Source organism: Tenrec ecaudatus, chromosome 18 (assembly GCF_050624435.1).
Source record: "Tenrec ecaudatus isolate mTenEca1 chromosome 18, mTenEca1.hap1, whole genome shotgun sequence".
Taxonomy (NCBI): Eukaryota; Metazoa; Chordata; class Mammalia; order Afrosoricida; family Tenrecidae; genus Tenrec; species Tenrec ecaudatus.
Window position 1 is genome coordinate 52,335,892 of NC_134547.1, and position 15,315 is coordinate 52,351,206.

The following is a 15,315-nucleotide window of genomic DNA, read 5'->3' on the forward strand; positions in this document are numbered from 1 at the left end:
ATGGTTCTGATTGGTCAAGCTCATGCATGGAATCCTGATGTGGCAAACTGTGGAGAGGTTCCGCACAGTTCTTTCACCAAAAAAATGCCATTCAAACAAAATCAGTGCAACTTGCTAGCAGCCTCCAGTGGCGTGCCTTCTAAACCACGCACTTCTCAGGAAATCCCAAGCCAGTGCCACGTCAACGTTTCTAGAACGTGATCAATTTTGCCCAACGAAGGACACCCACAATGGCCCAGCTTTGCTCCAGATCTCTTTGTGGGGCACATGGAGACTTTACCAAATCTGCTTTCCAGTGACCAAGCCTTGCTTTCTCAGTCCTCCCCTCTCACAAGCCCACAGGACGCGTCCCTTGCGGACACACTTCCCTGTTCAATCCTGCTTCCGTCCTCCTCTAGTAAGTTCTTTGAACTTGCCTCATCATCTGCTTTCTGAAGGCCCCACATGGTATCGCAGTATTTCAGGCATGTCACACGCATCAGGTATTTCGGATAACCAAGCATCTGAGAACTTCATGTACTCTGTGGTACTCTGTGTGATGCTCATGTCCCTGCTGGCATCTGGCTCTGTTAAACACTGACAAGACATTTCTCTTTTCTGAGGCTTCATTAAAAAAATACTCTAATAAAAGAGAGGCTCCTTGGGAAGACTTAAACATGTCTAGAAAACTGGTCAGAGTAGATGGCTCTTTTCCAGTAGCCTTCACCCGAACAGGAAATAAGCAAGTGACGACAACAGAGGTATTTATAAAAATATATTTCACAAAGTAGGAAACAATACAGGAGTTTCTCTGAATACAATACATGGAGTAAATAAACAAGATTGCATTAAAGCAAAGTAGAAAATTAAAATGATCTGCATGTAATACTCAAGTTTTATCATACATTGTCTACTCCTAAATGGCAGGTTTGCATGACAGATTGGATATGCTCACATCTTCTAGCGCTGCTCCGTTTGGAAGTCTAAGACGCTCTGTGCATCACCATGAGGATCCAGGAGATAAAATGCTAAAAACATAAGCAGTCAAATTATATACAAATCAGTTTCTGCTCTAATACAGTGGGGACAACTTGAAGCATATTGATTGGGCTGGGCATTATTGTGGGTAGCTAAAAGTCTAGAGTTTAAATATTCACATGAACCAATATACTTCCCGATGTTTGTGCTTGTAGTAAAAACACCAAATACCAGAATTATGAACAAAATAGAAAAGAGTTCAAAAGTTTCTCTGGGAAAATGTTCCTGCCATCACCAATCACAATAACACTTCTACGCTAAAGAGATGGTTAGTTCCCCTTTTGATTATATTGCCTGCCAGACTCATCTCATCGAAATGTACATGGATTAAACATTCATTTTGTGTGTGTACATATATATATATAAAACAATCTAAAGGATTAATGGATATAATTTAGGGGTTGTTTTCCTTCCCCATATAGTCCCTTAATCTATTGATTACCAATCTTAATAAATAAAAGCATTAATGGACATCAATAAAATATTTATTTCGAGGATTAAACAAATAAATTCACGCACTAGCCATAAAACCATCTGTCTCTTCTATCATCCACTGTGTGACACAGCTGATCTGTGTGTCCTTGTGGAAGAAGATGAAGTGGAGGGAAGGAGGAATCCTGCTTCTAGGAAGCAAGTCTGTTGGAAGGGGATTTCTTTTTTCTCCCCCCCCCCACTGAGTTGGCGACCCCCACCCTGGAATGGATTACGAACGTGTGAGTATTTTAAGGCTCGACACACTATTTAAAGATGCTCTTCAGTCTGTGGTGAATGGGGCCAGCGGTTATGTACAATGTGTGGTCACCGTACCGTATAATCTAGGAGGCCTTCCAAAACTCCCCAAAGTCATAATGTACAGCCGACCAAGTATTGCTTTAAACATTTGTGGTGGGATCCTTGTTGGCGAAAGGGAAAAAAAAAAACCACTTGCATTTTTTAAAATCCTTACAGAAGACACGTTATCAGCAGCAAATTCCTTGTAGGTCCATTTTTTTTTTGTTTCTAAGAAAGCACCTTTTTATTTTGTTTTTTCCTCTTTTGCAACCATTTCACTAAGGAGTAGTCAGGATCCCAATCTTTGTCTGTGGTGGTCAAGTACATATCAAATATCCAAAGACTTCTAGACACTCCACATACTTTAATTCACACTCCACAAGATATATAACCTCCTAACATATACTTTTTATTTTTATTATTATAACTTTTTTTGGTTCAACATTAAAATGTGGTTGAGTTTATAGATGATTGGTGCTAAGCTTGCCTCTAAAACAAATAGCCACGTTGGTCGTATCTAAGAGGGATGTCCCTAGAATATTACAGAATGCTCAGGTCCACTGATTCCTTCATCATCCACTGTCAAGTTTCTTTGTCACTTTCACCAACAGAGTAGAGTTCACCCAGTCTCTTAAAGCGGGGACCCCAGTCACTGAGGTAGTCAAAATTCTGGTCTGAGTCTGACGTGCTTGACTCCAGGGAGCTGAGGGAGCCAGCCACAGACCCCCGGCCTTCGTAACCATAAATTTGAATGGAGTCATACGGTGGGGCCGTGGGGTCGTTATCTGCTTCATGGAGCCGCACATTAATAAATTCATCAACATCTACACCATTTGGAACTGGAGCGAGTCCTTGCCTTGGCATAAACTGTAGATCTGGTTTAATATCCTTACGGGGCAAAAATCCATTAATGCCATCAGGATTTTGCAAAGTGGCAATGTCAAAAGCCTCTGTGTCCTCCTCCCCTCCTCCTTCATCATCATAGCGGATGATGTTTTCCCGTACGTCTTCATCATCTTTGATAATTAATGGCTCATTTTTGTGTCGTCGCAGAGTTACAAACAGCACCACGATGACTGTGGGGGGGAAATATGAAATCGTGATTAGTTAAAGCATCATACAATTCCACAAGCATCATGCTGTGCACATTCACAGTTAGAGGGTCCTTAAAAAAACACACATGCACACACAGCTTTACAAACATTTCGTGAGGAATTACACTGAACACATTTCACACTGAAGGGGGAGTATTGCAGGTTGAGTGAATACCAGTCCGAAAGGGGAGGTGCTTCTGCTTAATAAATGGTCATGGGGCTGAGTTAAAAGAGTGCATTTGCATGTCCTCATGGTACAAACAGCACTTACTACAGGAGTGGGTCCTGGGCTGAATGACACAGAATGGAAAAGAGAAAAATAAGAGGATCTCAACATGCTGTGTATCTTGGGAGAGTGATTTACTATTGGGGGTGGGGGGGGGGTCACAGGTGCCTTGTCTCTAATAAGAATGGAACAAGTTAGGTCATATCTAGTGTACTCTGTGTTTTAAAACCCTTCAATCAAATCATGGTCATTCATTCACACGGGAATTGGCATATTAAGGTAAGTGTCAGAGTTGCATGGGCAACTTCTTGTCTCTGTTTTTGAGAAATGTGGAACTTATCCAGCTGGGAATATACCAAGTAAGTTGAGGGAAAGGAAGTCACACTCAACCAACCAGATCGGCTAAAGCGAACTCCTGGCAAACTGGGGAAACCATTAGAGCTAAAAGATAGACAAACCCAGGGCAATGAGTGAGTGGAACAGATATCATTTGGATGTCATCAGTGACAAAGCTTACTCTAATATATTTTATTTCTTAAGAAGACACTGAGATCTAATTAGTTTCTTAAAAAAAAGAAAACCTTTATAACTGAGCTTGTGTTTCTAATGTATTTCTAATGAAACAGTTAAAGAAATCTTTCCTTACTTTGCAACCTTCCTTTGAATTTGATCACAAGAAAAATATATTGGAAATATGATGTAATTTTGTATAAATCAGATATATGAAAACAAACCAACCATATGTATATGATGGGATGGTTTGTGTTGTCACAAGTCCCTTGTCTGTAATAATCCCACCAAACTTTTTGATCTGACAGACTCAGTATCCATATATCGGCACGATGTTTACATAGAACTAGTGTGATCTGAGAACCTCCTATTCTACTAAACGGGTGCTTTGGAAGATCAGGAGATCTTTGGGGTTTCCTTGTGCTACAGGTTCTACTACAACCACATAAATGCGAACCCCTACTTCCCGCACACTCACACATTGTTGGCCTTTCTCTGAGGGGAAGGACCATAAGCGGTACTCCAAAACTCCCTCCTCTGGGACGTCTGCTCTCGTGGCCCTGTTTCTGCTCATCTCACCTGAGCGCTTGCTTGCACAGCGTGTAGAAGTGAAAAAGTCCCTCGCACTCGCAGGGTTGCTGACATCTGGCTAGGTTAGGCTCCGCAGTCCTGACTTACAGTCATTTATGAACCAGAAAAAGGGTGAACATTAGGCTGTGAAGGAAATACGTACCTAGCAGCAAAATGATGCATGCTAATATGGCAATTAAGGCGCCCATACTGAGTCCAATGGGGAGGACATAAGCTTCCACATTACAAGACTGCACAATGCCATCCCTGCTGCAGCCACAGACCCGGATGGTCAGGGTGCTGGTGCTGCTCAGCGGAGGATTCCCACTATCACTGATTATGATTGGTAAAAGATAGACTTCTTGCTTCTGGCGGTTGAATCCATTATGCTTTGCCAAAATGCTGAGGGAATTATCTGGAAAAAGTGAAAATCACAATGGTTTGCATCATTTCAAAATGGCTGCCCAAACAACACTTGTTTTTCTAGTTCATAAATCCTCTGCGACCCTCAAAACGACCCCAGATCCAATGGATCACCCCGGCTCTCTGCCTTTCCCCTCTTCCCAGTTCTCCCAATGGCATGGTAGGAAACCCCCACGCCCTAACGGGCTGCACCATTGTGGGGACCATGATAAATCCCAGAGAGGTGAGCCATCCCTTCAGCATGGAAACACATGATTTTCTAATAAAGATTGTCTTCTCACATCCTTTCAGGAGACACACTCTATCCAAAGTCTCCAGAAATAAAGTAAATTTCTCTCATTTACTCTATGGACACACTGCACAAAATTGAATGGAAAGAATCCCCTCATAGTTTTTTAGACATATTTGAAAATAAGTGTACTAAAAGATAGTCTGTGACAATGTGACACACAGAAAATGCAATGTTCTTACTCCTACAGGGTCCTACAAAAGAGAATCCGTCATCCCAAGAGCATTAACACTGAGACACACAACTAACGTCCCCTTTAACTGCCAAGTGGAGGTGCTATTCCATGCAGATTAAGATCCTGAAGAGAGAGCAAACCAATAACCATCACACAAGGACAAAATGACAAGTAACAGGAGTGAGTGTTCCATTTAGTCCCTGGACATGTTTTAAACCTTAAAAATACTTAGAAATCACCTTGTCTGAATTTTAAACTAATAATTCCCAACCATTACTGCCCAACTTTTGATCATCAGTGGTAGCTATTGATTTCAAAAAGAATCAAATACAAGGAAAAACGGTCTATTCAATTGAACTAAATAGATGCATTAAATGCTACTACATAATGTTATTATACTATGATTTTTTAAAGCCATTTCTTAAAATAGATATGTTCATATTTATTTTTGCCTTTTAAAGTTATAAATGGATCTTATGACACTCAAACAGAAAAATAGCACTATATTTGAGTTATAATTTTTTTCTAATGTAACTATGATTGTGCCTCATTACATAATAATGCAAAGATAGCAAATATGTTTCTAATGTTGTTTAGTAGTAACATACCCCGTGACCCAGTTATGTTAAATTTCTATAACACATGTCAAAAATATTAATAAGCTCTTATGAGGGACACTTTCTCTAAAAGAAGATACATAATATATGATTCAGTTAGGTGCTATCAAGCCAATGCTGACTGACTGCAACCCTAAGCACAGTAGAACAAAACACTGCCTGGCCCTGCACCACCCTCAAATGGTTCCTAGGTTTGAACCCATGGTTGCAGCCATAGCTTCAATCCATTTTGTGGAGGACCTTCATCCTCAGTGCCCCTCTGCTTTAACAAGCATGGAGTCCTTCTCCAGGGGCTGGTCTCTCCTGACCACATGCCAAAGTAGGTGAGAGGAACTCTCACCATACTTGCCTCAAAGAAACATTCTGACTTTACTTTTTACAAGACAGATTTGTTTGCTTTTTTGGTAGTCCATGGTAATTCCAATATTTTTGCCTGCATCATAATTCAAATGCATCGATTCTTCTATCATCCTTCTTTGATGTCAAGCTTTCATATGCATATGAGGTGATAGAAAATGTCACGGCTATGGCCAGGCACATCTTAGTGTTCTAAATAGCATCCTTGCTCTTCAACTCTTTCAAGAGATCTTGTGCGGCAGATTTACCCAATACGATGCATTGTTTGATCCACGGACTGCTGCCCCTAGGAGTATCGATTGTGCAAGTCAAGATCCTTTACAACTTCCATCTTTTCTCCATTGATTATGGGGTGGGAGGGGCAAGTGGGTAATGCATTTGAGTACCTTAAATCAGTACAAGAGCATTTAAGAATGACTCTACATACCATCGTTTCAAAGAGAAAATGCAAATCATTCTTCAAGATACAATTAATACAATTACAATGAGGCTTTATCTTTTTATGGCTGACTATTGATGAGAAACTATCTTTTTATATTTTCACTGCTTTAGAGCAGTCTGTAATGACAATTTAGAAATGACAGCAAGGATCTTACTTGCTGCAGAATAAAGCCAACTACTTCAGAATTTAGTATAGCCTTGGTGAGTCTAACTCAAAACACTTATTTTTTTACTGCTTCTGACATATGTCATTCTCTTTGCTACCTGCGGAATATCTATGACTAGTTAAAGTAAGTGGATGAGTTATTTAAAGCTACTTTCCCTGCCACCTCTTCACAAAAGTCCTTCCCTATTTTGTCAAAAAACCTCCAATTAAAATCATTTTCGCATTATTTTTAAACATCTGAAAATCTTCATAAGATTAATTAAAATATAGAAGTCCTTGTAGCACTGTTGGTTGGTCGTTCAGACTCATGAGTCACTTCAAGGAAGAAGGCAGAAGCTATTTGTTTCCTTAAAGAGGAACCAGGTAAAGTTTCCTTCTGATTGATGATACCCCACAACCAAGATGCACAGCTTCAGAAACCGGAGTTGGAGTCATCGTGCGCCTGAAAGGAGTGAAGGTAGTAGATTTATAGACATGTTGTTAGGCTCCAGCTTACGCCATGACCCACATTCATGTTCCACACAAGCACAGTGAAGTGTTTTGGAAATTCCATTCTTCTTAAGGTTATCCACAGTTTGTTATGATCTCTACTAGCAAATGACTTGGTATTGCCAACAAAGCACACATACATATACTCCTGTTATTCTAGCAAACGACTTGGTATTGCCAACAAAGCACACATACATATACTCCTGTTATTCTAGCAAACGACTTGGTATTGCCAACAAAGCACACATACATATACTCCTGTTATTCTAGCAAACGACTTGGTATTGCCAACAAAGCACACATACATATACTCCTGTTATTCTAGCAAACGACTTGGTATTGCCAACAAAGCACACATACATATACTCCTGTTATTCTAGCAAACGACTTGGTATTGCCAACAAAGCACACATACATATACTCCTGTTATTCTAGCAAATGACTTGGTATTGCCAACAAAGCACACATACATATACTCCTGTTATCCTTTTCTTTCTGCCTAGAGCCACCTGACGTCAGCAGCAACGATAGCCCTTGTTCAAAGCCCTCTTCTAACTCTGGCTTGTATTTCTGGTGTCTCTTTGTTGATGCACTACCGACACTTGCAGAGTATTTTTCAATGATTTCTGTTTTCTGTTGGGTCACCTCTTTTTTGGAATGGGCACAAATAGAGAGTTGGTTGTTAGACGATGGCTTCCGTATTTCTTGGCATATATTAGTGAGTGCTAGTGTTTGCAGTGTTTGTTGAAGCAATTTACTTGGTTTCTCACCAATTCCCACAGCCCTATTTTTTTGCTGTGAAGCTTAAAATTCTTCCATCAATATCACTGACTTTTGATCATACGCTATTACTTGAAATATTTGTACATATCAGTGTTTTGGGTCCATTGACTGTACTCCTTCCATCAGATGTTGATGCTTATTGCGTCATTCAATATGTATCCTATATAATCTTTCAACATTGCAACTGGAGGCTTAGAGCTAGTCTTCAAATTTTCAGCTTAAGACAGGTTGTGCATGCCCTTTCTTTCTGGTGTTCTAAGTCAGTCTTTGCACATTTCCTTGTAAAGTTCTACTCGGTCTTCTCTAGCTGCCCTTTGAGCTTTTCTGTTCGGCCCTTACACGTCATCCTTTCCTCCATTTGCTTTCGTTACTCTATAGCCAATAGCAAGTTTCAAAATCTTTTCTAATATTCCTATGGGATTTTCTTTCTCTCTTGTCTTTAAAGTAACTTTTGCTTTGTTCGTGTCTGATGTTGTTGTCATCTGCTTAAGGTCATCAGCTCTTCTGTCCTTCGTGCAAACTGCATCACAATTCTCCTGGAGATGTTCTCTAAATTCATGAAGGACATACTCATGGTTGAGTTCTAGCCCTCCTGGATTTAAATGTCTTCAGCTTCAATCTAGGCAACTGATGGTCTTTTCCACAGTCAGACCCGGCCTTGATGTGGTTGATAGTATTTAATTCCATCGTCTCTTCCCACAGATATAATCACTATGACTGCTGTGTAATCCATCAGGATTAATCCACATGTACAGGTGCTGTTTATGTTTTGAAGACAGGTACTTTCTTTGAAAAAAGGCATTGAACTTGCAAGTCTATCATGTGATCGCCAATTATGTTTTTTATCACCAAGGCCACCTTTTTCTTTTCTTTATTTTTTAATCATTTTATTGGGGGCTCATACAATTCTTATCACAATCCACACATCCAGCCATGGTCTCAAGCACATTTGTACATTAGTTGTCATCATCATTCTCAAAACATTTGCTCTCTTCTTGAGCACCTGATATCAGCTCCTCATTTTCCCCCTCCCTCCCTGCTCCCCCTTCCCTTCATGAACTCTTGATAATTTATAAATTATTATTATTTTGTTAAATCTTACACTGTCCTATGTCTCCCTTCACCCACTTTTCTGTTGTCTGTCCCCCAGGGAAGAGGTTATATGTAGATTCTTATAATCGGTTCCCCTTTTCTATCCCACCTTCCCTCTACCCTCCAGGTACCGCTCACCACTAATCGTGAAAGGAATCATTCGCCCTGGATTCCCTGTGTTTCCAGTTCCTATCTGTAGCAGTGTACATCCTCTGGTCTAGCCGGAATTGTAAAGTAGAATTGGGATCATGATAGTGGAGGGAAGAAGAATTTAAGAATGAGAAGAAAGTTGTATGTTTCATCGTTGATACCCTGCACCCTGACTGGCTCGTCTTCTCCCCACGACCCTTCTGTAAGGGGTGTCCAGTTACCTACAGATGGGCTTTGGGTCTCCACTCTGCACTCACCCTCATTAACAATGATATGATTTTTTGTTCTTTGATACCTGATCCTTTCGACACCTCATGGTGACACAGGCTGGTGTCCTTCTTCCATGGTGGCTTTGTTGAAAGGCCACATTTTTCAACTACTGTTCCTTTGTATTTGTTTCCAAATTTCTTATTCCAAACACCAATAATTAAGAATTCATCTTTTATCAATTTTCAAATGATTGATCAATTTCTGACTGAAGACAATGATAGACTTCTTCAATTTTTCATCCTTCATGTTTATTATAATATAATCTAAAAATTGTCATGATATATAATTCTATCATGGAGATACCATGCTGAGTGTTACATGTGTTTTTACATAATATTAAAGATTTTAAATGAGCAGTATCTTCCTTATAATCTCCTTATCCCTGGAGGTTCCAATTTAGGTGAGGAAAACCAGTACCTAATTGGCTTAAAAAAACAAAAAAATGTACTGCTTAAGTCAGATTAGTATATTACTCTGCTATTCGTTCTACTTTGTTAATGTGGAGTCAGATAACAAGAACTAGAGTAAGGCTTAAACTGTTCATTAAAGGGTAGAGGAAATGAAACTCACTTTTGAACAAGAAATTGGAGAAATTTGGATAAGAAAGGACAACCAATTAACCCAGTAAGACAACTCAGAGTTACTAATAGGGCTGCCTAGAGAAAACCATATAATATATGTAAATAGTTTTCCAGAATTTTTAGAAATTATAATTCATCTACAAAGTTACAGGTATTTTATTTGTATTTGATGATCTCTACACTTTATCATACCTTATACTTTCTGTCTTCTTTCTTGATGACCATCGAGACTTACTATGCAGAAGTTTTAAGAACACCCAAGACGGCTTGGGGTGTGCACCTGCTCGTGCTTTGTGGTTACCTAGGGCTCGCCGGTAACGACTTCATTAGAAAGTCTTACATCACACATTACACAGCCCTGAGCTTGCCCTTTCTTTTTGTTCCAAAATCTCTAAGAACACTAAAAAGAACCCAAACCACTGCCACTGAGTCAATTCCTCTGCATAAGGGCTCTCTACAGGGTTTTTGAGACTGTAAAATTTGACAGGAGTGGACATCCTCATCCTATGGAAAGTCCGGTGGGCTTGAATTGCCAACCTTGTGGATAGCAGCTCACTGCTGAAGCCACTGCACTACTTCAAGAGAACATGGCTTGAGACCCTGGAGGGTGCCATAACTGTCATTTTGATACGTAAATCAAAGAATGCTAAATCCTTCAGGAAAGGATTTGAGAGAAAGAAAACATTGCCCTCAGAAGTGTATAGACCTAGATGGAGGAAACGGTATGCTGAGAAAAAAAACTTCACATTTTCATATTTTCATAGTTATTAATATTTTAGTAAAATTTTAACTTATCCTTCTATACCAAATAAATAGTAAAGATACCTTATAAATATGAATATTTTTCATTTTTATAGAATTGATCTATTTCAGACAAAATATTAGAGGGATATCAATATGTATGAAATTTTGTATTCTGTCAACAAATTGATTTTGAATACAATATGTATTGTAAATCTTAATTTTCAAGATTTTGTTTCCTTGGAACACTTGCTAGAATTTCTTGGAAACCAATGTGAGTTTTATCTGTCTGGTATCTTAAAATTAAATTAGTTTAGAAATTTTATGCACTTTGCTTCTTTTTATAGAAACAAATAGTTAATACCCAACACATATGTGTATTTGTTTACTAAACTAATATCTGAAAAGAGTTTAGTTCAGTAAACTCTAATATCTAAAATCTTAGACATAATTATCTTTCTAAGCCTTACAAAAAGATTAGACATAAAAAGAGGGTCTTAAACATCTTGGTCCTGTTAATTGGAATTACTTGGAATGGCTCGATAGAAAGGATGACCATATAAGACTACCATTTTGATTTTTATAAACAAAGGTTGTCCTTTACATCAATAAGGAAAAGGAGTAACAATTATTTTTAAACACAAGACAGAAAAATCCATTAAGAATTTCTCAAATGATTGTATACTGGTGCATACGGGAGCTGGAGGCACAGGGAATCCAGGGTGGATGATACCGTCAGGACCAAGGGTGTGAGTGGCAATGCTGGGAGAGTGGAGGGTGAGTGGGTTGGAAAGGGGGAACTGATTACAAGGACCCACATGTGACCTCCTCCCTGGGAGATGGATGGCAGAAGAGGGGGGTAAGGGAGACTCCAGATAGGGCAAGATATGACAAAATAACAATGCATAAATTACCAAGGGCACATGAGGGAAGGGGGTGCGGGGAGGGAGGGGGAAAAAACAGAGGACCTGATGCAAAGGGCTTAAGTGGAGAGCAAATGCTTTGAGAATGATTGGGGCAGGGAATGTGCGGATGTGCTTTATACAATTGATGTATGTATATGTATGGATTGTTATAAGAGTCGTATGAGCCCCTAATAAAATGTTTTAAAAAAAACATCTTGGTCCTGTTAATTGGAATTACTGGGAATGTTTCACTCTAAAAAGCTGAATACATTACTAATTCATTAGAATTGAGAGATGATGAAAAAAAAACCAGCTATATAATTAAATAACAAGAACTACATTGTTCTCTGCACAAATAAGTTTACCTTGAGATACAAGTGATTCAAGGCCAACTAACAATGACAGATTTCTTTCAATCTATAGATGTATCTTGTAAAAAACCATATTAAATATAATAACATTGGAAAACACAATACTTATCCTAAAGAAAATGTAGGGATTCTTATCCTAATGAAAATGTAGGGATTCTTATCCTACTGAAAATGTAGGGATTCTTATCCTACTGAAAATGTAGGGCCATTGTTGCTGTTGTCATTGTGTTCCACCCATTCTGTTCCCACTTGAACCACTTTATGCACCACAAAAATGAAACACTGCCTGGGCCAGTTCCATCCTCACAATTGTAGCTATATTCAAGCCCCTTCGTGCTGCCACTATATCAAATCATCTAATTGACAATTTTCCTTTATTAAAATTTTTTTTCTTGATTCTTTACTATATTAAGAATCGAGTCTTTCTCCAGGAACTGTTCCTTCCCCTGTCCAAAACAAATGAGACACAGTCTCCCCACTTTTGCTTTGGGGGTTTGCTTGTTTTTGAAATGCCATGAATCTCTCTCTCTCTCTCTCTCTCCAAATGTTTTAATAACTAAATCTTAGACAAAAGCAGCTTATATTATCTACCTGTGTTTTATTGACTATGCAGATGCATTTGAGTATGTAGATTATAACAAATTATGAATAGCATGGTAAAAGATAGGAATTCCTGAACATTTAATTGTGCTCATGAGAAACTTGTACATAGACCAAGAGGAAGCCATTTAAGGAGAAATGGGGGCTTCCATGTCTTTATAATCAGGAAAAGTATGCACCAAGGCTGTATGCTGAACAATCGATCCAAGATTCTAGGCTGTCTGAAGAAAAATGGAGAAAGACTCATCATTATACCCTGTGATGACACAAGATTGGTGGAATGGTTGGTCAGTGTTACTATCCCACTAGGTCTGAAATGAGTGATTCCAGAGGTAGAAAAAGGGGTCACACTACTCTTTGAGCCAGGAGTGGAATGAATCTTTTAGACACAAGATACCTGTATGGAACCGCCTCAATCCTGGGGAAGAGAAATCCGTGACACAAGAGTGGAATGCCTTTCCAACACTGAATCTGAGGAGTTGGGCTTACTGACCCACAGAGCTGGAGTTGGTTGCTCTTGACCTGAGGCTTACTCCCTTTGATTATTTATCAACAGAATTAAAAGGCTTTTGTAACACTCATTGGAACAATTTGGGGGCTAAATTGTCAAGGGTTGAAATCCACAGGCTGGAGAGAGCCATGCCTGTGGGCATGTCTGAGGAGAGACCGCCTTGATCAAAGAATTGTGTACTGAGCCTGGCAAACGCTGAATTGTAACCAGTTACTTCCCCAAATACATCCTATAATGGTGAGTATTATGTGTGGAATCTGAGTAGTCATTGAAGTGAATTTTGTAATTCAGCAGAGACGTGGAGAGCGCCGTGGGAAGGGTAGTCAGTATCAAAATTGGTCAAGATGTTACAAGATCGAGCGTGTCTGAACTCCAACACACAGAAATAAGCCATGAACACTGATGCTGATCTTAATTCTCCACCCTTTTGAATTTACAGGTCAGCATCATTCCCACACCATTGTTGTATGAGAAATAATATCATGTATAATTTATTATAAAGCAGGCACGAACAGAAAGATAATATGCATCAATGATAGTGTTGGCAGAAGAGTCCAACATTATGAGTGACATTCTTGAGGTGCTAACGATTGCCAGCAGGCTTAACTTTTTACCATCATTCCTCAAATATGGCTTTCTTTAAATGACTAAGGATTGTTGTGATAATGAACGAACATTGAGATAGGGAAGAACATGTTGTAAGAACTTTCGTTCTTGATTAGAACAATGGACAACCATTGGAAAGTTTGTAAATCTGAGCATGATAGAAACAGATTTTACAATGCAGTCGGATGAATAGATTTGTAGTGGGCAAGATTGGAAGAGTGAGATAGTTTCAACTATTATTAGAAATAACACATTATTCACATTTTCAAAGAAAACATGAAAAGACCAATTCTTTTCTGGAATCTTTAATGCACATAAAGTGTTATGTTCATTCTCATAGCATATATGTAGGATTAAGAGCAGATGATTTAGGGAGAGAAACTCTCTCACCACCGCTGAGTCAATTCCAATTTGTGGCGACTCTAGGGGACAGAGTAGAACTGCTCCAGTGGGTTTCTGAGATGGCAACTCTTTGTGGCAGTAGAATGCCTCATTTTTCTCCCAGGGAGCAGATGGTTTGGAACTGTTGACCTTCTGGTTAGCAGACCAAACACATAACCGAGTACACAAAGTCTAATAATTTTATGCAGTTATGCATAGAATGAAATGAAATCCATGGAAATATTGAGGCAGACCCTGAAGGGTCATTGAGGTAATCTTATGGTAAGTCAGGAATAACAGGGGCAGGAACTATCTAAGAGTAAAATGTTACATTGAGGTGAAATGATTTAAATTTCACTTATTATTTTGATGTCTATTATAGGATAATTACAAACAAAAAATGGGGAGTCATTGACAAACAATATAGTACTTGAAAAGATAGAATCTGTTATTAACAAGTATGAATTAAATTAGATGAAATACTTGCCCACTTGGTCATTTTATTACTTTGAATAATTTATCGTGTAGGGTTATGATTTGGGCTGCTGTCCGCAAAGTAACAATTTACAACTGACAGCCGCTCTTCTGGGGAGAGAAACCCATCATCTTTGAAGTTTCCTACTCCCATAAAAGGGAAGTCTCAGAAAGCCAAAGGGGCTGTTCTACTCTGCCTAGGGGGTTGATGTGTGTTACAATTGACTCAGTGGTAGTGAGTTTAGTTTGGGTATTTGACTCTTCCTATATATCAATTCTTTCATTTATTAAAAGAGGCACAAAAATTGTCTTCTGCATAGCATAGGCATGGCTAACAGGTGTTATTTCATGGCAGATGCGAAATATTTGCAAATGGATCTTTCCATTGTTATAATGGTAATTCGATCATTTAAAATGAATATTTTCCTGATATTGTTTCAGCTTAGAGACTTGGCAGGGGCCCACACAGGTGGTGTATACTTGTACTAGTCCACAGGTCTTGTGAATGTAACAAACAAGCTCAACCTAGCCCAACTAAGCACCAGTTGCTTCGTGCACTTCCTGAATTCCCGAGAGAAGTCAACAAAGGCTGGAAAACTTCTGTGAAGCTACAGGCAAAAAGGAAGAGATAGAAATCTACTAAATTATTTCTTCAATGCTCTTCAACATTAATATTCTTCAACTACAAAAGACCTCACCCTTAAG

General features: G+C 39.0%; 1 protein-coding gene across 1 annotated transcript in view; it reads right to left on the reverse strand.

The window, feature by feature from the left end:
- Nucleotides 1–784: 784 nt before the first annotated feature.
- Nucleotides 785–15,315, reverse strand: part of CDH8 (cadherin 8) — a 447,886-nt gene continuing 433,355 nt past the window's right edge. The window contains exons 11-12 of the mRNA XM_075536968.1: nt 4,352–4,603; nt 785–2,864 (exon numbers count right to left, since the gene is read on the reverse strand). Of these exons, the coding sequence (XP_075393083.1) occupies nt 2,371–2,864; nt 4,352–4,603 (746 nt within the window). The 3' untranslated portion in view covers nt 785–2,370. The remainder of the gene's footprint in view (nt 2,865–4,351; nt 4,604–15,315) is intronic.